The 22,639-nt window shown below is 55.3% G+C and overlaps 3 protein-coding genes across 4 annotated transcripts in view; 1 reads left to right on the forward strand and 2 right to left on the reverse strand.

Moving 5' to 3' along the window:
* Positions 1 to 509: 509 nt before the first annotated feature.
* Positions 510 to 2,863, reverse strand: GFY (golgi associated olfactory signaling regulator). Its single transcript, XM_023182386.2, has 3 exons — positions 1,681 to 2,863; positions 1,210 to 1,383; positions 510 to 709 (listed from the first exon to the last, which is right to left on the reverse strand). Exons 1-3 carry the CDS (start codon positions 2,861 to 2,863, stop codon positions 510 to 512), a joined length of 1,557 nt encoding a protein of 518 aa, XP_023038154.1.
* A 2,983-nt stretch (positions 2,864 to 5,846) lies between these two features.
* PTH2 (parathyroid hormone 2) lies at positions 5,847 to 6,855 on the forward strand. The gene is made up of 2 exons (XM_023182325.1): positions 5,847 to 6,061; positions 6,627 to 6,855. The coding sequence occupies exons 1-2, from the start codon at positions 5,940 to 5,942 to the stop codon at positions 6,799 to 6,801; spliced, it is 297 nt and encodes a 98-aa protein (XP_023038093.1). The 5' UTR covers positions 5,847 to 5,939; the 3' UTR covers positions 6,802 to 6,855.
* A 4,546-nt stretch (positions 6,856 to 11,401) lies between these two features.
* The window catches only part of CCDC155 (coiled-coil domain containing 155), a 29,964-nt gene continuing 18,726 nt past the window's right edge, over positions 11,402 to 22,639 (reverse strand). Inside the window, exons 10-20 of one of the 2 annotated variants that reach the window (XM_023182523.3) lie at positions 22,274 to 22,351; positions 21,942 to 21,998; positions 21,567 to 21,626; positions 20,202 to 20,266; positions 19,950 to 20,037; positions 19,364 to 19,486; positions 16,498 to 16,556; positions 14,416 to 14,461; positions 12,320 to 12,384; positions 12,132 to 12,239; positions 11,402 to 12,029 (exon numbers count right to left, since the gene is read on the reverse strand). In XM_023182523.3, the coding sequence (XP_023038291.2) occupies positions 11,888 to 12,029; positions 12,132 to 12,239; positions 12,320 to 12,384; positions 14,416 to 14,461; positions 16,498 to 16,556; positions 19,364 to 19,486; positions 19,950 to 20,037; positions 20,202 to 20,266; positions 21,567 to 21,626; positions 21,942 to 21,998; positions 22,274 to 22,351 (891 nt within the window). In that variant the 3' untranslated portion in view covers positions 11,402 to 11,887. The remainder of the gene's footprint in view (positions 12,030 to 12,131; positions 12,240 to 12,319; positions 12,385 to 14,415; positions 14,462 to 16,497; positions 16,557 to 19,363; positions 19,487 to 19,949; positions 20,038 to 20,201; positions 20,267 to 21,566; positions 21,627 to 21,941; positions 21,999 to 22,273; positions 22,352 to 22,639) is intronic. The other variant, XM_023182522.2, reaches the window with a different exon arrangement.

Here is a 22,639-nt window from a genome sequence, read left to right on the forward strand (position 1 = left end):
GCCCCAGCCCCTCCTCCCTCAGACCCGGGAGTCCAGGCCCCAGCCCCTCCTCCCTCAGACCCGGGAGTCCAGGCCCCAGCCCCTCCTCCCTCAGACCCGGGAGTCCAGGCCCCAGCCCCTCCTCCCTCAGACCCGGGAGTCCAGACCCCAGCCCCTCCTCCCTCAGACCCGGGAGTCCAGACCCCAGCCCCTCCTCCCTCAGACCCGGGAGTCCAGACCCCAGCCCCTCCTCCCTCAGACCCGGGGGTCCAGACCCCAGCCCCTCCTCGCTAAGTTTCACCGGTCTCAGATTCCAGCCCCCTCGCACCCCAGGGCTCAGGCCAGAGGAGGGGTCTAGCCATGGGAACATGATATTTATTCGGTCTCAGACCTTGTTCTCTGACCACAGCGCAAGCATCTCTGTATATTAGACCGTTTATCTAGAGGACGACTCGGCAGCTAAGCATGCCAGGAGAGCAGGGTTTTCCCTCACTGCGGGGATGTGCAGGTCCGGCAGGACTCGGTGGGGCTTACACGAAGTTGTTGGGGAGCGTGGTTGGGGACAGGGCCTCCAGACGCTGTGGGCGACCCACGCGGGGCGGCGGGGGCAGCTTTGGTGGCAGCGGAGGTGTGGGCGGGGGCTGCTTGGTGGCGATGTGGGAAGGGACCCAGGTATCCGGCGCATGAAAGTAGAGGTCGTAGGGGTCTTTCGGGGCGTCCAAATGCAGAACTGTGGGAGCAAAGGGGCGTGGTCATATCTGGGCTGACCCTCCAGGCACCCTTGCAGATCATCTCCAGGGCCCCTTTTGTGCGGCTGACCAATCAGGAGGCCGGAGAGAGGATTCCGAATCTGCATTTGAACTGAGTTTTCAATAAAAAGGATCGGGGCCGCTGCGGAAACCAGGAGGCGTGGCGTCGGAGCAGCAGCGGCGGGGCCTGCAGGGGAGGGCGGGGAGTGCAGGGCTCCGGGCCGCGCACCTGGAGGGGCAGCGGCCGGCCTGGCGGGGACCACCGGCTCTGGGCCTGAAGCCGTTTCCAACCACATTGGGAGCGGCACTGGACACTTGTGTGAAATTGCAGACATTTAGGAGGCTGGACGTGGCCATGGAAGAGCCAGGGCTTTCATTGACCTTGGATGGGGGACCTGTGCTTTTTTAGCTGGGCGCCCTGAAGTGCCGGGAGAGACCAGGTTATGGAAAAGTGCAGGCATTCAAGGGGCAGGGCGCTCACCAGGTTCATCTCCGTCGTCCGGAAGCCGGTGATGTGCGAAGGGCCGGTGTCGAGCTGCCCGGCGGTGGAGACACCACAGCAGCACAAAGATGCCTATCAGCAGCGCGGTTCCCGCGAGGAACAGGCAGAGGGCCCCGCCTGCTGCTCCATGTGGTCGTCCCACCAGAGTCACGCCTGAAGCGGGAGACCAGCAATCTAGGCTCCCAACCCCCTCCTCTCTCAGACCCAGGGGTCCAGGCTCCTAGCCCCTCCTCCCTCAGATCCAGGAATTCCTATTCCCAAACCCTTCTCCCCCAGACCCAGGAGTCCAGACCCCAGCCCCTCCTCCCTCGGACCCAGGAGTCCAGGCCCCCGGCCCTTCTCCCTGGGACCCAGGAGTCCAGGGCCCCAATCTGTCCTCCCTCAGACCCAGGAGTCCAGACCCTCAGCCCCTCCTCCCTCAGACCCAGGAGTCCGGCTCCCGCCCCTCACCGGTCTCCTTCACTCTCTCCACCACGATGATAGTGTTGACTCCTTCACCGGGGCTGTGCCTCTGTGGTGCCCGCAGAGTGGCAGGGGCCAACTGATTGGGGGGCCCTGGAAGAGCAGGGGGACCTACAATCCGGGCTGAGGGAGGAGGGGCGTTGGATTCCTTAGGGCCAGACTTCTGGGGGGCCTTCAGTTCAACAGTTCCTGGAGAATCTGAAGTGGGCAATTTTGTGGAGTCGGGCTGGATGGCTGCAGGGGTTTCTGGTTTGGGATTTAGGGACAGCTCATTTAGAGCAGTGGCTTCATCCTTGAAGGGCACAGGTGTTTCTGGGTAGAGACTAGTGGAGATTTGAGGGTCGGAGGTCCTGGGCACATCTGTTGCATTTTGGTAGTAGGTTGTGGGGAATTCTATTTGGGAAATTTCAGTGTGGCTGGGAATGTGGGTTACATGGGATTCTGGGTGGGGGCTTTTAGAAGGGTCAGGATGAAGAGCTTGGAGAAATTCAGAGTTTGGGGTCTCAGTGGAGTTGAGGTCATGGGTTTCTGGAGATTTGGGGTCAGGGGTCTTGGTAGGGCCAGTGTTTGAGGTCTCAGGGATTTCTGCCTGTGAGATTTCAGTTGCATTAAGTTGGGGAATCTGTGGGGATTCTTGGGGTACAGTTTGTATAAGGTCAGTGTTTGGGGTCTCAGGAAATTCTGGGCGTGAAGGTTTGGAGAAGTTAGGTTTGGGGTTCTCAGGGGACCCTGGGTGTGGCATTTCCGTTGGGCCAGGTGTGGGGGTCTCAGAAGAATCTAGGTGTGTCATTTTGGAGAGGTTGGTTTTGGGGGTGTCCAGGGATTCTGATATTGAGGCTGTGAGTGAGTCAGCTTTGGGCGTCTCAGGAGACTGTGGGTGCGGGGTTTCCCGGAGGTCAGGGTTGGGGGTCTCAGTGAAGCCAAGTCGGAAGGTTTCCAGGGAAACTGTGTGAGGTGGCTTGAAAGGTTCAGGGTAAGGAGTCCCAGGAAATTCTGGGTTAAGGCGATCTCGTGTGGAATTTTCAGAAGGACCCTTCGGAGGGGAGGTCTCAGAGGGGTGGGCCACGTCCGGAAAGCCAGAGCGCAAAGGCGGAGGGGCTGAGGGAGCGGCCTTGGACCTCAGGCCGCCGAGGAGGAAGACGAGGAAGAGGATCTGGCTGAATGATTTCATAGCTCTGGGAGATACCTATAGCTGCGAGAGGGGGCGGGAAGGAAGGGGTTAAGGCCGAAGTCTCCCAGGAGCCCCGCCCACTCCCGGAGGCCACGCCCACTGGCCCGCAGGTGCAGGTGGACCGCGTCTGTCCGGGGCCCAGCTTGGCGCCAGGGATGGGAGGAGAACCCAATCGCAAGTCCCTTGGAGGCTGTGGGGCTATGGCCACGGTAGCCAAGGGAGACTGAGGCGCGGGGCTTCTTGGGAGTCGTAGTTAATTTCCTTATCTGTTTCACCGAGGGGTCCTAGAAAAATTACGAAAGAACGATACCTCTCCAGGCCCCCAGATCTCCTCGACTTCGACTTTGGAGGGTGTCAGGCCTTCGAGGGGACGTGGGATCTCCTTCCTCTCTGAGGTCCCCGGGGACGCCTCGACTCAGCAGTTGTTTACACTACAGGAGGCTCCTAACGGCTGAGGGCTGGACTCATGGATTTGAGGGAGGAGGGAGACGTTTGGGTTCTGGGTTAAGAAAGTTGCTAGGGGTTCAGATTCCTGGGCCTTGCAGGGTGAGGGGGCTGAGGTTCCTGGCTCCTGGTTCTGTAGGGAGGAGAAGGCTGGAAGTTCAGATGCCTAGAATTTTGAGGGAGCAAGGTCTAGGGGCTGGATAACGGGTGAAAGGAGATAAGAGGCCTTGAGCTGTTGGTTCCTGAGTTAGAAAGGAATTGGGACCTCCGAGTCCTCAGGGTCTGGGGGTCTGGGCTCTGCAGAGTGGAGGGGTTAGGACTTGAAGATGAGAGCTTTGGGGCAGGACTCTCAAGTCTGTTATTGAGGATGGAGCTAGGATTTCAGCATTGCTGGGGCTAGTATGGGCAGAGAAGCATAGGTCTGTGGTCAGGTGGAGGTGGAGGTGGCCTACACATCGATGGGACAGGCTTACTTGAGGTCCTGGGGTCTCTTACCTGCTCTGGTGTCCAAGATAACAGCAGATGAGCAGAGCTGGATGCAGAGAACAGTGAATGTTACAGAATGGCTCTGGGCAGGGTGGTGAGAGGTAGGGTCTCAGGGGCACACAGGTGACGCAACTGAACCCCTCCCAGGGGATCCTGGGAGCCTAGCGACAGACTTAGACTCTTAAAGGGATAGAAGTAAAGGACATTGTCTCTGGGGTGGGGAAGGGAGTTAGAAAGTGGAATGATCTACTGGAGATGTGGCCCAGTCAAACTATCTTTTTGAAACCAGTGGTCCTGGCCCTCTACCCTCTCCTACCTGGAAACCCAGGGGTCTAGCTCTCTGGTACCTTCCTATTTCAAGTCCCCTAAGTTGTATCCCACAGCTCCCTCCCCCTAGACTCAGAACTCCAGTCCTCTAGCTCCTTCCTTCCTCAGATCCAGGAATCCAAGTCCTTAGCCTCATCCTCTCCCAGAACATAGGAATCTGGGTCCCTGTCCCATCCACTCTTAGACTCAGGAGCCCAAGCTTCTGCCACCACCTTCCTATGAACCTAGGAGCCCAAGTTCCCACATCCCAAATTGCTACTGCTCTGTAGGACTTCCAAGTTTTGCCCATCTTCTCCTCACTGTGTAGAGATGCTCCTCTTTTTTAAATTATTATTTTTTGAGACAGAGTCTCTCTCTGTTGCCCAGGTTGGAGTGCAGTGGTGCAATCTCGGCTCACTGCAACCTCCAACTCCCGGGTTCAAGCGATTTTCCTGCCTCAGCCTCCCAAGTAGCTGGGATTACACCACACCTAATTTATGTATTTTTGTAAAGAAGGAGTTTTGCCACGTTGGCCAGGCTAGTCTTGAACTCCTGATCTCAAGTGATCCACCCACCTCGGCCTTCCAAAGAGCTGGGATTACAGGTGTGAGCCACTGCACCCGGCTGAGGCCCCTCTTAAGAGTCAGCGTGGGCTGGGCGCGCTGGTTTACGCCTGTAATCCCAACACTCTGGGAGGCCAAGGCGGGCGGATCACGAAGTCAGGAGCGCAAAACCAGACCGGGCACCAGCTGGCCGAACCCCCCGTCTCTACTCAAAATACAAAAATTAGTCAGGAGTGATGGTGGACGCCTGTAATCCCAGCTACTCGGGAGGCTGAGGCAGAATGGCTTGAACCTGGGAGGTGGAGGTTGCAGTGAGCCGACATGGTGCCGTTGCACTCCAGCCTGGGCAACAAGAGCAAGACTTCGTCTCAAACAAACAAACACAGAAAAAGAGTCAGCGTGAGGAGGACTGGGCTTTAATCTTAACAGCACCCCTAAACTCCTCCCAGATAAGGACTTAGACACATCCTCAGGGCAGCTCAGGAACCCTGTCTGTTTTCCCCCCTTCACTCTCTCACTGAGGCTTTTCTGATGTTGTCTGTCACTTTTCCTGTCCTCACACCCCTGCCACACGTACCCTTTGCCATTTCTTGCCTTTCCCCCCCCTCACCATCTTGCCCTCGGTCTTTCTGGGCCTCTCCCTGCTGGATTTATCTCTGGGCAGCTCCGTCCAGGCCAGGACGTCCTTCCATTGCCGTCTGTCTTTCTGAGAGCTTTTTCTTTCTCTCCTCCATCTCCGTCTGACTGTTCGTTTCCATCTCCTTTGCTCTGTTTTCTTATTTTCTTCCTTTTCCTTTCTTTTTCCGTCGTTCCCTTTCTATTTCTTCCTCGGCCACTCTGTCTTTGTCCTTCTCTTTGTGTCTCTGTTCCTCTGACGGTCCTTCCGCCAGTCTCTATTTTTAGCCCTCTGACACACCCCCTGTGTCCACCTCTCTGTCTGTCTGTCTCTCCCCCTCCCTCATCTCAGGTCCAGCTTCTGGTCCCAATTAGTTGGTGGCGGCCAAGGCAGCGGCAGGTCCCCCACCCCCGGCTCCTCATTACCGCTGGCGGCTCCTAATGAGCCTGGGGAGGGGGTGACCCCGCGCCCCCGGCCCCCCGGCCTGCGTCACTGCCCGGTGCGGGGGCTGCGGAGGCGATATAAGGGGGCTGCCAGCATCGCTGCCCGAGCCCACTACGCGGTAGGGGACCGTGCGGGAAGCTGGGGATGGGTGCATGGTAGGGCCGGGGTTTCTGGGCCAGGATGCAGCCCCACTGAGCCCCTTTCTGGTTCACAGGTGATGGAGACCCGCCAGGTGTCCAGGAGCCCTCGGGTTCGGCTGCTGCTGCTGCTGTTGCTGGTGGTGCCCTGGGGCGTCCGCACTGCCTCGGGAGTCGCCCTGCCCCCGGTCGGCGTCCTCAGGTAGGTGCCAGGCCCAGAACTCCCAGGGAGGGGTGGGGACCTGGAGAAATAGGAAGAGAACCAAAGAGAAAGGGGACAGAAGACCCAGAAAGCGGGACAGAAGCCCAAAGAGAGGGCGACCGAGACCCAGCGAGAAGACAGAGACCAGGGGTGGTAGAAGGCGGGAGGAGGGTTTGGTGGTGGTGGTGGTGCGGAAATGGACAGAGAATCAGCAAGGGAAAGAGACACAGAAAGATAGATTCCGAGAAAGGCGTGGAGAAGGCTCGAAAGGAGCGGGTGCAGAAACGGATTCGTTCTTTGAGCAACGTTTAGTGGGTTCTTGGTGTGCGCCTGGCCATGTGCTGAGCGCTGTGGGCGGACAAGTGCATCAGACTCGGTCTCAGTACCCGGGGAGTTTCGAACCTGGTGAGCAGAGAGACAGAGACCCACACAGAGAACGAGACAGAGGGAGCCGGACCGACCCACTCCACCGACGGGGCAGTAACAGGGCTTCAAGTTAGACTGCGGGGAGGACAGGCGGCGGCGAGCGCGGATCTGGACGCGCCGTCACCGCGTCTCTCCACAGCCTCCGCCCCCCAGGACCGGCCTGGGCGGATCCCGCCACCCCCCGGCCGCGGAGGAGCCTGGCGCTGGCGGACGACGCGGCCTTCCGGGAGCGCGCGCGGTTGCTGGCCGCCCTCGAGCGCCGCCACTGGCTGAACTCGTACATGCACAAGCTGTTGGTGTTGGACGCGCGCTGAGCGCGCCGCCAGTCCCCATCTTAATAAAGACCCTGCCGTGCGCTCCCGACTGCGCCTCGTTCCTGTGCGACCTGCGTGTGCGTTGGGTTGGGGGCGCGGGGATGGAAAGGTTGGGGTAGAAAAGAGACAGGACTTTGCGTCGGCCACTCTGGCATCTCTCCCCTCAGTCCCCACTCTATTTTCTTTCCTCAATTCCGTTTCTCTGCCTCTGTCTTTGTCCAGGAAGCTGGCTTCTTTCCTGTTTCTGGATCTCTGCTTCCCTACCGCCCCCCACCTCCGCTCTGTCCCCTCCTTTCATTCTGGGTCCCTGTCCCTCCCTACCCCCGTCTCTGTCCCCTTCTCTCTGTTTCTCTGTAATCTCCAAGGTCTCTGTCCTCCTCTGTCTCTGCCCCCTTCTCTGGGTCTCTTTCCTCTCTGGGTATGTGTCCCCGTCTCCCTGAGTCCTTGTGGGTATCTCCCCTTTTACCCTCTTGGCTTTCTGGTCTTCTGAGAATCTCTACCTCCTCTCTCTATTCTCCTTCTGCCTCTGAAACTCTTCCTTTCCTTCTCCCTCACTTTCTTTTTCCCTTTTTCCTCTACCTGACTCCTTCATATCTTCCTTTTTTTTTTTTTCCTCCGTTAGGTTTCTATCTGTCTCTCCACCAGCTCTCACCTTTGAATTTCGCTGTTCCTCCCCCCATCACTTCCAGACTTCTCCCCAGGCACAGTGGAAAGATCGTAGGCCCTGGTGTGAGGCAGCCCTAGCATCCAAACCCAGGGTCCTCCAAATCTAGCTGCGTAGCATTGAGAAAGCCTTCTTGACGTCAGTCTCCGTGCCTCCTTTTCTTCATCTGTTATGAGGATCCAATAAGCCATCCTTCATAAGACTTCAGCACAGCGCCTGTTAGGTAGCAAAATGCTTTTTTTGGAAAAGGGTTTCCTCCTCTCACAGCAGCCTCCAGCGATTTTTTTTCAGGGTTTTCTGACTTCAGGTCTCCTTCTCGGGAGACCACCGGGGCGCCAGGCTGGGGCAGGAGAAGAGGAGAGAGGAGCAGGCGTCAGGCTCCAAAAAGGACAGGGAAAGGGCGGGGAGATACCTGGCTGCCCTTCAGCTCCGCCCTCAAGGGTAACCATGGCAACCCGGTGGTCCACAGAGGGCCAGATCAGCGCGCACTGGGCGTCGTTCGTGCGGACCGCGCTCTCATTGGTTTAAAGAAGAGGGTGGAGCTGGCCGCATCTGCTGCGCGGGAAGCGGGGCCGCCGCACGTGGTTGGCAAGGTCTCCCAAAGTTTGCATTTTCGGGAGGCGGACCGAGCCCTAATTGGCCCTTGGACTGTGGGGGCGGGACTGTTTTTCTGTCGTTCCAAATAACAAAGGAAAAACTGTATTCCTCAAAACTATCTGGAGTTGGCCTAATTTTACAAATAAGACTGAAAATCAGGAGGAATTTTCCTAAGTTGTTAGAGTTACTAAGCGACAAAAGGATAACTGGAATCCAGGTGTGTGCAATTTCAAAAGTCTCGACTTTTCCACTACTGTCATGGAGAAATGGAATTAAAATGTCAATGAGCAGTTGCTATATAGCAGGCACTCTTCTAAGTGCTTTGCTTGTATTAGCTCTTTTAACCTCACAACGACCCTATGAAGAGCCTCCTCCTGTTTCCCCGAGGGCTTGGTAGCTGGGTACTGACCTGCTCTCTTCCCACACTCTATTTTCTCCCTGATCCGTTTCCGAACATTTGAGGTTTTTGACCAAAATGGTGTCTGGAACCTCCTCCCTCCCCACTCTACTCTCAAGCAAATTCAGCAGTCCCCACAGCTTCCGCCACCACCCACAGCTGACAACACCCAGACCCCCTTCTCCAGCCTGGGAGCTCAGAGCTCAGGACTCCAGCCCCTAAATGAACTGAGTCTTTCCCTGAACTCACTCCTTATCATGGGTTCCCTATCTTGGGAATGGCTGCACTGTCTCCTAGTCACTGGACCAGGTCCCAAGGGTTGTCCTTGTCCTGCCCCTTTCGCCATCCTTTACAGCTTGTCAGTCTCCAGCCTGGTCCCTCCCGCCCTGCCATGGCTTTGCTCTTCCCTCCTCTCCACCCGCATGCCCTGCCTCAGGGCTCATTCTCTCCTACCTGGACCACAGCCCCAGACTCCTCCCCACCTGTCGGCCTTCATTCTTATCCCCTTCATTCATTGATCTCCCCCACAGGCCCCAAACGCTCTTCTTCCCACCCAGAGCTCTACCTTCCCTTGCTCACAGCCCTTTCACGGGCACTGGGGAATAAAGTTCAAGCTGGTGTTCAAATTCCTTCACGGGCTCTTGCCTACCTCTCTTATTTCCCACCACTCTGTAGCCTTCAATTCCTTCCCGACTCCAAATCTTTTTAATTTTTTTTTTTTTTAAATCCAGCAACAGGATGCTGCCCATGGCTCTCCACACACACTGGTCTCTTTCCCACCTCTATGACACCCTCCCTGGGCCCCTGCTGACTGTAACCCAAACCTTACCCCTCTTTCAAGACTAAACACAAATGTCACTTGTCTGGAAAGAATTCTGTAACCTCCCAGCCGAATCAGTTGCCTTTTCTGGGCTCTCACAGAACCTGCAGCTACCTCCATCAGTCTTTAAATAGGTTCGATTCTGTCCCTCCCTCGCTCAAAACTCTCCAAGGAAGCATCTGGGGTGCTGAAACTGTCTGCTATTTTGACCTGGGCTGTGATTTTCATGGGTATATATGTACACAAAAGTTTATCCGGCTGATACTTAAGGTTTGTCTGCTATCTGTACGTAAGCTGCGCCTCAATTAAAATGTCAAAAACCAAAGACAAACAAGCAATAAAACCTCCCAAAGCCCCATCATTCTCAGGAGAAAATCTGAGCTCCTCAGCTTGATGTTGGAGGTCCTGCTTTCCCCTACAGCTTCATTTTCTAAGGTCTAGCTGTTGCAAAGAAATGATGAACAAATATTTGTTGAATCAGTAAATGGCACCCTGGTGCATTTCCTGTTAGCCATTTGCACTCTAGTGGACGTCTCTGGTGTATGCCTGGTCCACATCCCTGTCCCCCTTTTTCTATAGAGAGTTGTTGCTGCCTTTGATGGCTGTGACTGGAGAGTCTGGTGGGGCTGTCAATCTCGTGATCGTTCTCCTTGGCCACAGGGATGGGCGTGGGCCACACACGTTGCCTGTCATAGCAGCCCAATCCCCTGAGAGCTGGGGAAGGGGACCCTCCTTTGACTCTCCTGGTTGAAGGTGGGGCCCTGTCTCCTTCCTATCTTGGGATTTTCCCAGATAAGGAAGGATGTTCAACTGATAGGCTGCTATAAACAGCAGACAGCCACCATGTGAGTTCATTCGCTGAACTGGACTGAGACTGAGTTTGGGTCCCAACTCTCACAAGTTTTAGCTGTGACATCTAGGCCAAGTCATTTAACTTCTCTGTGCTTCAGTGTCTTCATTTGTAAAGCAAGAATAGCACCATCTACTTCTTACTATGGAGGTGAAGATTAAATACATATCTCAAAGTGCCTAGCTCAGCGCCCTCCCACCCTGGGGCCGGCCATCCTGGGTGTCCACTCTTGTTATTTACAGGGAGTGCTGCAGCCATGGTGTAAGGATCCTGCTGGCGGTGCTATGAGGCAGGCAAAGCTTGGGGCATTCCCTGTACAACTCCAATACCATGGGCCACGTGCCCCACACAGTGGCTGCCCAATCGTGTATTTTTGTGAAGTAGGGTAGGCTTCTCAGACCCCATGTGCTTCCCTCTTGTGTCCTCAGCTTTACTCCAGTGGGGAAGGGGCTTACAGCGTAATGATGCACCAGAGCTGCACCATGCGGACGGTCCATGTGAATAACAGGGAGGGGCTGGGGTTTCACATGTGTGTTTTTCTTAATTTTTTTTTTTTAGAGACAGAGTCTCACTCTGTTGCCCAGGCTGGAGTGCAGTTGCACAATCTCCACTCACTACAACCTCTGCCTCCCAGGTTCAAGTGATTCTTCTGCCTCAGCTTCCTGAGTAGCTGGGATTACAGGCAGCTCCACCACGCCAGGTGGCTAATTTTTGTTATTTTAGTAGAGACAGGGTTTCACCATGTTGGCCAGGCTGGTCTTGAACTCTTGATCTCAGGTGATCCTCCTGCCTTGGCCTCCCAAAGTGCTGGGATTACAGGCGTGAGCCACTGCGCCTGGTCCAGGAAGATTGTTCTTTATTGAGTTAGGATGCAGTTAGGACTGGGTCAACCTAAGCTCCTACCCATGGTGGGGTGGCAGGACAGAGTCAGGATCCTTTTGCAGGAGGGCAAGGCAGAGGTGTAGAGAAGGTAGGAGGGAGAGACAGATCAGGGAGAGGAGGTATCCTGGAGCCCTTCAAAGCAGCCTGGCGATGCGTGCCAAGGCCACTCAGCAGCTGCACACTGTGGTGGTGTGTAGGTGACTCCCAAAGTGTTTTGTTGGGTCCATGCCCTGCAGTGGTTTTCAGTGTGAAGGAGGTGTGTGGCAAGGCACTTTCAAGGTACCCAGTCTCCGCAGAGGTACTTGACCTCCCAGGTCCCCCAGGCTCCCTTACAGTTAAAGGTGGTCACATCAAACAGTCTGGCTAGCGAAACAAACACAAGTCTGCTGGTGGCTCTGGGCAGGCAACTGCTTCTCTTTTATTACGCGTATGATTTGAATCTATCCACTGCACACTGAGGCTACTGCCTCTCTCTATAGAAAGGAAGGGAAAAGTTTCCGTCTCGCAGATGTGATGTAGGAAGCTGCAGTCGCCAACTCCTGAGCATGAGGGAGGGGACAGGAGAATCACTGAGGCCCTGACCCCGGGGCAACCGAGACTTAGCTGTGTGCCCACAGCTGCCCTCGCCAGGCTTGTTTTGTGAGGGAATAATCCTTAGTGCTTAATCCATTACTGGGGAGTTTTGCTATTATTAAGAAATGTCAACATTAAAAAACTAGCAGACTTCACAATAAAAACCCAACACAGGGATGTGATCCCCTGTACTGTATCTGGGGTAAGCTGGCGCAACACTGGGCTAACAATGGGGATCCGAGTGGAGAGAGGGCCGGGGGATTTACTGAGCTAGACACTGCTCTGAGGGGCAAGTGGAGCCTCTCACACTGGAGGGGGCTGGAGGTAGCAGAGCTGGAGGTGGGGCCAGGTGGGAGGTGGGGACGGGCCCAGCAGCAGGACAGAGAGCAGCAGCAGCAGCAGCAGGCCCAGGACCGGAGCTGGGATCAGTGGATGTGGAGTGACCCTGGTGGGGAGGTGGGAGAGCGTTTAGGGCAGGGTCCGGGCAGCCTCTGCTCTTCCCAAGGTCAGACCACCTCCTTCCTTCTGGAGAGGCCTGGGAGCACACCTTAGCCGCTGTGGGGGCAGGCAGAGCTGGCCCCAGGGCCTCCTCCTGACTGGGACCAGCTCTTTCATCACAGGCACCAAGGCTTGCTGGAGTTCCGGCTGCGCAGGCCTGCTGGGGGAAAGGAAGGAATCACCACTGGGTTTTTCCTTGTCCCCAATTTCCCTCCCGGACCCCGTGGGTCCTATTACCTCTCTGGAGGGCTTTCTAGGATGTCTCCAGGGCGAGGGTCTCCTAGAGGCATAGGGAGATCCGCCTGGGAGGACAAAAGAGGTGCATTTGAGGCACTGGGTTCTGGACTGAGAGGTCCTCAGGTCAGCCCACTGGACATAAGCGGCCACACAGAAGGTGGTGGGCTCAGGAGTTAACTGAGTGCACTTCTCTGAGATGCTGCCAGGTTGGGTTCCCAGTTCTGCCAGCTTCTGGCTGAGGGTCCCTGGCATGTCACCACACCTCTCCGTGCCTCTCTTTCCGCATCTGCTGGCCAGGGATGTCCCCACCTCATAGGGTTAACATGGTGACTAAATGAGCGAATGTGGGGGGAAAAAAAAGGTGGGGGCAGTAGCTTGGACAGTGCCTGGTACCTAGTGAGTGCTCAGTGTCTGTGTGAGCTATTCAATATCATCACTTCCATTTTCCATTGGCTTCTGGAAGTATCTAAGCTCTCCGAGGGCAGAGAACACATCTTCCACAGGTGCCCGCCTGTGCTGGGCCTCATGCAGAATCCTGTCTTCCTGCCTATGCCAGAATCAGCAGATGCTTTACTAATTAAAAACATGCCATTATAGGACAGGCGTGGTGGCTCACGCCTATAATCCCAGCACTTTGGGAGGCTGAGGCGGGTGATCACAAGGTCAGGATATGGAGACCATCCTGGCCAACGTGGCAAAACCACGTCTCTACTAAAAATACAAAAATTAGCTGGGTGTGGTGGCACGTGCCTGTAATCCCAGCTACTCAGGAGGCTGAGGCATGAGAATCGCTTGAACCCAGGAGGCGGAGGTTGCAGTGAGCTGAGATCACGCCCCTGTACTTCAGCCTGGCGACAGAGCGAGACTCCGTCTCAAAAACAAAAACAAAACAAAAACACCATGCCATTATAAATGGCATAATTACAAATGTATTTTTCTCATTGTTCATGGTTGCTATACTGAAATATGATTGATTTTTTATTTTGACCTTTCACCCAGCAACCATGCTAAATTCACTGATTAATTCCAACACTTCATCTGAAGATTCAAAGATCAAAGCCCCAGCTGTCCCTCCAGGGTTAGGCCCCGCTCACTGTGCCGCCTCATCCCCCATGTCTCCCTGAAGGGCCTCACCTCTATGGGTCTCTGGCCTTCCTACCCCTACACCTTTTTGACTCAGATGAGGATGATGAATGACAATAATAATGGCAGTAAATAAAACAGAACACCAATCACAATCAATATGTTCACCTCTACCACCTGCTGTGCCAGGCAGGGACCCAGGTCTTTATGACGTGGTCCTTAACCCTCCTCCCCACCCTGGGAGCTAGGAAGAGATGATCCCCGTGTGAGCTGTGAGGAAGCTGAGGTGGAGCCCCAGTCTCTGCAAGGAAGTGTGTGGTATGTCAAGAGGAGGTGGGCTTCAGGGCCAGGGCGCTGGGAGCTGAGCGTCATGGAGGCAGCTATCTCGGCTGGTTTGGACCCTGAAGAGCCCCAAGGGCCCTGACAGTGCCTGACGCACAACAGGCAGACTCCAGCCCAGCTCCTGCCTTCCTCAGCTCAGAACCCAGGGCTCCTCACCTCTCCTTACCGAGTTTCTTTCCCCGTCCTTGCCTGAGAAGAGAAATCCTAACCTCCACCGGGCACTGGGCTCTGAGGAGCAGAGGAGCTGGCCTGTGTGGCTGCAGGCGGGGGGCTGCGGGCACTGTGCCCCCAGGGAGTTCCGAGGCTGGCTGGGGAAGGCCAGGCCAATCTCTCCCGAGTGTGGGCGCATGTGCGTGTGCATTTATGCAATCCGGGGGTGCAGCCATGTCTACGAGGCCTGCGGTGTGGTGGCTGCAGCCCTGTGTGTGTGGCTGGGGGGCTCCCCTGGGAGCAGCCTGGCCGCCCACCAGCCTCCAGGCCTTCCCCCACCTCGCCATCGCTCTCATTAGCTACAGCAAGGGCCTTGTTATCTCTTGGCCAAATGATTTTTCTCTCTGCTCCTGAGGAGTTGGGGTGTGAGGTTGGGGCTTGGGAAGAGTTGAAATGAACGACTCAGTCTCTGCGGGCTAGGAGTGGATGGGGACTGGGGAGGGGTGCTGGGGACTGCCTACCGTGACCTGGCTCTCTGCGTCCTCCTCTTCCTCTCTTCTGGTCAACCTGAGGGCCAACAAAGTCACTGCTGGCATCGTCCTCTCCTCCCTGGTTCACTTTGCCTACTATGGGCTGGGAGGGAAGCCTTGGAGCAGGGTCTTAGCACAGGCCCGGGAGCATGGACAGGCCTGGGGGAGGCCAGGGAGCACGGACGGGCCTGGGGGAGGCCAGGGAGCATGGACGGGCCTGGGGGGTGTCCTGCATATGTATTTTTCACAGGAATTTTCAAAAAATTATCCAAAGGGTCTGTGACCACTAAAGAATAAGGGGGCCTCTTCATCTCAGAGTGGTTTTCTCAGCCATTACTTCCCCAGTGGGTCCCCCAGCTGGGAACTGAGGCTTCCAGCTCTCTCACCCTCCAAAGTACCAGAGATTCAGGCCTCTGTAAGACCCCAGAGCACGTGTCGAAACGCCCTTCCTGTCTAGTGGGTTGAGCCATTTTTCAATGGCTGTCACCGAGTACTGTCTGAGGACTGGCACTCCAACTCAGACCTCCCAGCCCACAGAACCCAACTGTTGGAGCTCTTCCCCGTGCCAAATCCTCTTAGGTGTGCAAGCCCCTCTTCCAGGAGGACTGGAAGAGCCCTGAGGGGTCAGCATGCCACTCACTCACTCATTCACTCACATCTTCCAAGGAGCAGACCCTGGGCCTATGGGCTGGGAGAGGAGACCTGGCCCTGCCCTCAGCGAGTCTCAGAGTCTTGGTCTAGGAGGACATCTGGCTCCCAACCCTGCCTCGGGGGAAGGCTCCTAGGGAGGCCCCTCCTAGGGTCATAGCCATCTGAGTCCCTGAAATGCTGCTTTGGGGACTCAGGCCTCAAGCTGCCCAGCCTGAATGCTCCTTAGAGACCCAGCCATCCACACCACCAGCCACTGCCTTCACTGGGGAGCAGAGATTCAGCCCTGCAGTTGCCACTACCACCAGCTTCAGACCCAAAACCCTCAGAGATACCCTCAGGAATACAGCTGTGCTCCCATGCAATAAGGAATCCAGGCTTTTAGGCCCCAGTCAGACATACACGGTCTGATCCCCTGAAACTTCTACTTGGGACCCAACCCCCCTCAAGGTCCAAGTCCTAACCGCTGGCTACCTTTAGGGGCCATTGTATTCACCAGCTTCCTCACTCCCAGCTTTCCAACCTGCGGATCAAACAGCCCCTGCCCTCTGGAAACTCGGAAACTCGCATGGCACCTGCCTCCCCGACTTCCACTACTGCTCAGCCCCTTCTCCCCTCCTTTCTCTGGTGACGCAAAGGGAGGTCATAGCTCCAGAGCTCCCATCCCGCCCAATCTCAGCTCTTCCCAGACAAGTCCAATTAGAGGCCTTGGCAGGCAGCCTCATTAGTAGCCGCAGCTGGGAGCCTGAAAGAGGGGAGGGGGAGAGGGAAGCAACACAGGAAACCAGAGGCCCCAAGGCCAGGGCCCTGGAGGAGGGTGGGCCCAGTCATCTAGTGCTTTCTCCATCCTCAGAGGCCTGGACACAGCCTCCTAACAATCACATCCCAATCACAGGGCTGGAACTTCATAGCATAAGACCAAATGCTCACACCAGCCTGACTGCAAAGTACCTGAGCTGGAATCTGAATCCACGCTGATTCCAGAGGCCCCCCTCACCCCCAAGATCTCCCAGCTGACTGGGAGCTCTCCAGGGAGGTTCCCTGGAGCCTCGGGAAAGGTGTGTTCAGTGAGAGAACGACCATGTGACTGAGCTGTCCCTTCTGCCTGACAATTGTGTCTTCTTGTCTAAGAGTTTCCTATACTAACACCACTCCCACAGGGCTCCATTCAGGCATGGTGGCCTGCCTCGGCCTCGCTAAGAGCCTTCCCCCGAGGCAGAGTCAGGAACCAGATCTCCTCCTAGATCTGAGGGCAGGGCCAGGTCTCATCTCCTGGCCTACAGGTCCAGGGTCTGCTCTGGGAAGATGTGAAGAATGAGTGAATGAGTGGCATGCCGACCCCCTCAGGGCTCATCCAGTCCTCCTACTCTAAGCATCTGTGAATGGGGTGTCACCCTGAGGCAGATGGATGGCTCAGCTCCTTACCACATGGATGGCTCCTTCCTTCCTTCTCCATGGTGCGCTGGCTCTCCCTGGAAGTTTCTCTGTGGAAACAAAAAGGTTAGTTCTTCTCTGATTCTTCTCACTCAAAGCTCCAGCCCTAACAGTGCCCACTGTCTCCCCGCTGGTCTTCCAGGGGGATATGCAAAAGGTCTTCCAGGCTGCAACCTGCACATGAATTCACCACCGTCTACAACCTACCCCCCTCTTGTGCTCCCCTACATGAGGATGGCCCTATTATTCCCCTGAGGGCAGAAGCCAAAAACCAAAGGGTTGTTCTCGATGCCACCAAGTCCCCTTCCCGGACAGGACCCAGGAGTCCCGGTCGCTTAAACTTCCTGGATGTTCCACAGACCTCGTACACTCATCCAGGTCCCACAGGAGATCGGCACTTCCCTGTCCAACCGCCTTCTCGTCCCAGGTTCCCAGACTTGGGCTGAGTCCATCTGCTCCCCCTCGGGACCCAAGTACCTCTTGGTTTCTCCAGAGACATATCAACATTGCCCTTGACCTCAACAACCAACTTGGCACTGTTTTTTAAATGCAATCCTTGAGCTCCAGGCTGGTGCACCCAACTGCTTCCAGGCAGCCCCCAGACATCCCTCAAGATTTCACCTCATGAGGTCACAAGTTCCAAGTCTTTCCTCCTCTCCTCCCTCCCCATCACCCACATCCCATCTGATCCCCGCTCTGTCCCTCCACCCCAATTATGTCTGTCTGTCCCTTTTCCTCCCTCCCTAGGACCATTGCTCCAGCCTCCTCCCTGCCTCCAGTAGGTCCCTCACATGGTCCCAGAGGGATCTTTTCATGCCCAGAGCTGCCCCCGCCCTTCCTGTGGCTTTCCGAAGAAAAGTACCATCTGTTAGCTTGTCAGAGATTTCCTTTTATGATCTGGCCCTGGCCTCGTCTCTCACTAGTCACCCCCAGCTACCCTCTACTCCTCAAGCATATCATGATTTTACGCCAAGGCCTTGCACAGGCTGTGCCAGTGCCTAGAAGGCCTCTCTTTCCTCCAACCACTTAATCTCCTTCCCCCTCCCCTCCCCCCCCTCCCCTCCCCCTTCCCCCCCTCCCCTCCCTCCCCTCCCTTTCCTTTCCTTTCTTCCTTCCTTCCACTTGAGTATCAGTTTCTCTTCAATATCTCCCCCAGTCTCTGACCTGACAGATACCCCTTCTCTGGGCTGCCACAGGCCCATCCCCCACCTCTAGCACAATGATCATTCTGCACTGGGCCAACCCATTTGCAGGGTCTCTCCTATCAGGCCTTGAGCACCGACAGGCCTGGCCCCAAGGGACTCAGCTCTGTATCCCTGGGCCCATCGCAGGTTGCACCCTGAGGCCTGGCTCAGTCTTCCCCTTGACAAGCCTGTCTCTCAGGGGCATCTGAGAGCTCAAAGCAGAAGCCCAATCTGACTGACACTTCTGGGGATGAGGCTCTGTCCCCAGCAAGCTGTGTGACCATGGACATGTGATTTCTCCCTGAGCCTCAGTTTCCCATGAGTAACAAGATGAGGATGCCTGCCTTACAGAGACACCGGGAGAGTTCAGTGAGAACCCAAACAAGCTCTGCTGTCAACGAGAAACACAGAAGCTTTTTTCTCAAACCAGGGAAAAAGTGATCAGAGAAACGAGTCTCTCCTGAAGGATGGCAAAGAGCTTTGAAGACAATACAAGACAATACAGCATCGTTTACAGAGCTGTTTACAACATTTTCTTTAAAAGAAAAAAACAGAGAGAGAGAGAGCCCAGAGCAGTGACTCATGCCTGTAATCCCAGCACTCTTCGAGCCACTGGCACCGCCTGTGCAAGGCCTTGGCATAAAATCATGAGGCTGAGGTAGGAGGATCACTTGAGCCCAGGAGTTCAGCCAGCCTGGGCAACATAGGGAGACCTCATTTCTACAAAAAATAGAAAAATCAGCTACGCATGGTGGCACACGCCTGTGGTTCCAGCTACTTGGGAAGCTGAGGTGGGAGGATCACCTGAGTCCAGGGAGATTGAGGCTGCAGTGAACTGTGATAATGTCACTGCACCCCAGCCTGGGCAACAGAGAAGAGAGTGAGATTCTGTCTCAAAAAAAAAAAAAAAAAAAAAGCCACCAGGTGTGGCGCCTGCCTGTAATCCAGCATCATTTTGGGAGGCCGAGGCAGGCAGATCACCTGAGACCAGGAGTTCAACACCAGCCTGGCCAACATGGTGAAACCCTGTCTCTACTGAAAAACACAAAAATTAGCCGGGTGTGGTGGCAGGTGCCTGTAGTCCCAGTGGCTCGGGAGGCTGAGGTGGGAGGATTGCCTATGTCCAGGAGGTTGAGGCTGCAGTGAGTCAAGTTCACTCCACTCTAGGCAACAGAATAAGACAAGATCCTGTCTCTAAAAACAAAAAACAAACAAACAAAAAACCCAATGGTTATTGCTGAGTTAAAGATGTCATAGTGAGCTTGCTGGCTTTTCTTAAAGGTACTTATATTTGAAACATAAATGCTTAATATATCCTTAAAATGTTAGCATAAACAACTTACTTATTCCCTTCCTACAGTAGTACAATTTTAAATAATGTAATTCCTGAGAGTGTTTTCTAAAAAAACAAAACAACAATAAAAGCCACAGTGCAATTTGTGTGTTTGCTTTGTTCACCTTTGTCTCCAACGCTGGCAGGTCAGTCCCTGGGGCAGGGGTGGTGTCTGGTCTGGCTTGTGGCTGGGTGTCCAGCACACAGTGTGCTCTCAATTAACATTTTCTCATCAAATGGGGAACAAGCAAAGGTGTGAGTGAATGGGCTGGCCAGGGCGGCACCTGGAGCTCCGGGCCCCTTTCCAGCTCCTGGACTTCAGAGCTTTTCCTGTGCTCACCTGTCCCCCAGCTGGGGCTTCAGATGGAAACTCAGCTTCCTCACTGGTATCACGGGTGACTTCCTCCCACCGCCACACCCCACACAGAGGGTTGGAGAGATCAGCAATTGCCACTTCCTGTTTCTGGGACAGAAGTTGTTTCCGAGGTCAGGGAGAGTCATATTAAGGTAGAAGACAAGGTCAGAGATAGAAACGGGTTTAGGTGTGTGGCTGAAAATAGGATGAGAGGTAGAAAAGAGCTGGTGTGGGGCTGGGGTTGGGGAGTGGGCAGAAGCAGGAACAGGGGAGGGTTTGGTGCCAGGACCAAGGTCTGGGTTCGAGATGAAGTTAAGGAGTGAGATGGTCATGGAGGGAGACGAGATGGGGTGAGTCACAGCTGGATCGGACTGGGGTCTGGCATAGGCCTGAGGCTGGCAGTGGGTTTGGGGTTAGGGTCCGAGATAGAGTTAGAGAAAAGCTAAGGTTGCGATGGGAGCCTCTGGCAGCAATGTGGTTAGGGCTAGGCTGGTGTGAGGATCAGAGTGGGGAGATGTTTGGAGATTCTGCCTTGGTGGCCTGCAGCTTATTCCAGGCGTGTTAGGCCCACCTGTCGAATGGCCTCGATCTCCAAGCCCAGCGATGGGGGCAGCAGCTGGGTCCAGCCCACTCTTCTCAGCTGGGCCCCTTCAGGTAGCCTGGCCACACAGGGAGGAGGGAGGAAGGCGGCCTTTGTGCCTGGTGGCCACTCAGTCGGCTCATGCTGGCCTCCCTTCCCTGCCCACCTTGGGGCTGGAGGCCAGGGTGTCCCTGCCCTTAGGCTCCCCTCCTGCCTCCTCCTACCCCATGAAGTTCCACTCACTCATCGGGCCCCTCATAGGTCTGACTCAGCTGCTCCTCCAGGCGTGAAATCTCCAGCCTCAGTTCCTGCAAAGGAGGAAGTGGGGGGCACATCTAGCTCTCCATTTTTCCCACCCCTGGGCTCCTCTTCCAGGGTTCTTTCCACTTTCCTGACCACTTTGGGCTCCCCAGACACATACTGCCTAGGGACAAAGGGCAGAAAGCCATGACAGAATGTTAGGAAGCCAGAGAGAGACAGAGAGCAAGAAGAATCCAGAAGCTAAAGCACAGGCCAAGAGGCCGGGAGTGGTGGCTCACGCCTGTAATCCCAGCACTTCAGGAGGCCGAGGCGGGCAGATCACGAGGTCAGGAGATTGAGACCATCCTGGCTGACAGGGTGAAACCCCGTCTCTACTGAAAATACAAAAAATTAGCTGGGCATGGTGGCACGCGCTTGTAGTCACAACTTACTTGGGAGGCTGAGGCAGAAGAACCACTTGAACCCAGCAGGAGGAGCTTGCAGTGAGCCAAGATTGTGCCACTGCACTCCAGCCTGGGCGACGCAACCAGACTCCGTCTCAAAAAAGAAAAACAAAACAAAACAAAACAAAAGCACAGCCAAGAAAATTAACAGAAGGAAGGCAGAGGCAGTGATGCATGAAAGAATGAAAGACATAGATGGAAACAGACTCACAGACAGGCAAGAGAAACACTAGGGCTAAGAGACTGGTAAAGACCAGAGCCAAACCGAGAAGACTTGCCTAGGGAGACAGACAGCCTAGACCTAGAGGCAGAGACAGGAACCCACAGGAGCTTGGCAGAGACACATAAAGATGAGGAGGGGAGGCTGGGCGTGGTGGCTCATGCCTGTAATCCCAGCACTTTGGGAGGCTGAGGTGGGCGGATCACGAGGTCAAGAGATCAAGACCATCGTGGCCAACATGGTGAAACCCCGTCTCTACTAAAAATACAAAAATCAGCTGGGCATGATGGTGTGCACCTGTAGTCCCAGCTATTTGGGAGGCTGAGGCAGGAGAATCGCTTGAACTTGGGAGGCAGAGGTTGCAGTGAGCCGAGATTGCGTCACTGCACCCCACTCGGGGGACAAAGGGGGAAGATGTCTCAGCAAAAAAAAAAAAAAAAAAAAGATAAGGAAGGGTGTGTGAGAAGACAACCACAGAGAATGAAAGTGAATGGAAGGAAGGAACAGAGAAAAAGTGAAAAGGCAGATACAGAAACAGAGGGTGGGACACACAGTAAGCCATACAGTCAGACATTAAGGATGGAAGAAGCAAGATGTGGCCACCGACAGAGAAAGAGGGACGAGGAAGAGAGGCAGCAAGTCCCAGAGATGGCAAAAGAGAGGTGGCGAGGGCCGCTGAGTTACCTGCGTCGTCACTCTGTATTCTTGCAAGGTCTGGGCCAGGCTCTCCACATGGCGAGTGCGCTGGGAAAGCCGAAAGCCAAATGAGACTGGGACCAGTTCCCCAAAGACACTGGGGTTGGTGGTGGTGGGGGGACTGGCTGGGGGGTTAAGGGACAAGGGTGAGCTTGAGGGAGGAGCTGGGGCCCAAGGGAGAGCACCGGGCAGAAGGGCTTCTAGATCCCTGAGGGGCTACATTGGGACCTGGGGAATCCCTCCAATCTCTCCGGCTGCACATCCAAGGATCAGACCCAAGTAGGACTTCCCTTTCTAGACCAGGGGCAGGAAGTGGCTGGCGCACATGGAAGGCAAATCTCTTTCCCTCCCCAGGCCCCTCACCTCAGAGAGGATGGTGTCTCGTTGGCAAATGAGGTGTTCACACTCAAAGAGCTGCCGCTGCCAAGAAAGGAGCCGGTCCATCCATCCAACCTCCCAGGACACCCCTTGGTCCTGCCCTCCGTCTGGCCTGCCCTGCTCTCCCACACCCCACCGATTCAACCTCCTGAGATGTTCCGGGACTTCAGGGATTTTAGGGATGCCTGGGTGGTCCTGGGAGTCTGACAGTTTGATGGAAGACCCTGCTCTCATCAGGCTGCAGTCACTAAACCCGGAAATGGGAAAAATGGCCCTGGGGTGGTGGAAAGTTGTCAGGCACTAGGAAGGAGTGGCACCTTCAAAGTGTCCTTCTCCATGGCCAGTTCCTGACTTCTCTTCTTCACTCCATCCCGCTCGGCCAGCAGTTTCCCGTTCTAGAAGAAGGAATGGCTGGTTACATTCACTTCAGCAAATGGTGATGTTAAAATTAACAGCAGATACTTGCTAAACACTTGGCTGATATGCATCAGGTCTCATGCTAAGCACTCATGTTTTAACCCATTTAATTCCTCCCACCATTCTGGTGGGACCTCAGCTTTAATTTCTCTGAGTGTGGCTCCCCCATCTATAAAAATGGAGCTAGGCCAGGCACGGTGGCTCACGTCTATAATCCCAGCACTTTGGGAGGCTGAGGCGGGTGGATCACGAGGTCAGAAGTTCCA

Source organism: Piliocolobus tephrosceles, chromosome 21 (assembly GCF_002776525.5).
Source record: "Piliocolobus tephrosceles isolate RC106 chromosome 21, ASM277652v3, whole genome shotgun sequence".
NCBI classification, from domain to species: Eukaryota; Metazoa; Chordata; class Mammalia; order Primates; family Cercopithecidae; genus Piliocolobus; species Piliocolobus tephrosceles.

Coding starts and splice junctions, on each gene's coding strand:
- GFY (XM_023182386.2), bottom strand. CDS start 2,863: ATGAAATCATTCAGCCAGATCCTCTTCCTCGTCTTCCTCCTCGGCGGC. Junction 1,384..1,680: donor GGAGAGAGTGAAGGAGACCG/GTGAGGGGCGGG, acceptor CTCCCGCTTCAG/GCGTGACTCTGGTGGGACGA. Junction 710..1,209: donor GGACGACGGAGATGAACCTG/GTGAGCGCCCTG, acceptor TTGCTCCCACAG/TTCTGCATTTGGACGCCCCG.
- PTH2 (XM_023182325.1), top strand. CDS start 5,940: ATGGAGACCCGCCAGGTGTCCAGGAGCCCTCGGGTTCGGCTGCTGCTG. Junction 6,062..6,626: donor CCCCCGGTCGGCGTCCTCAG/GTAGGTGCCAGG, acceptor GTCTCTCCACAG/CCTCCGCCCCCCAGGACCGG.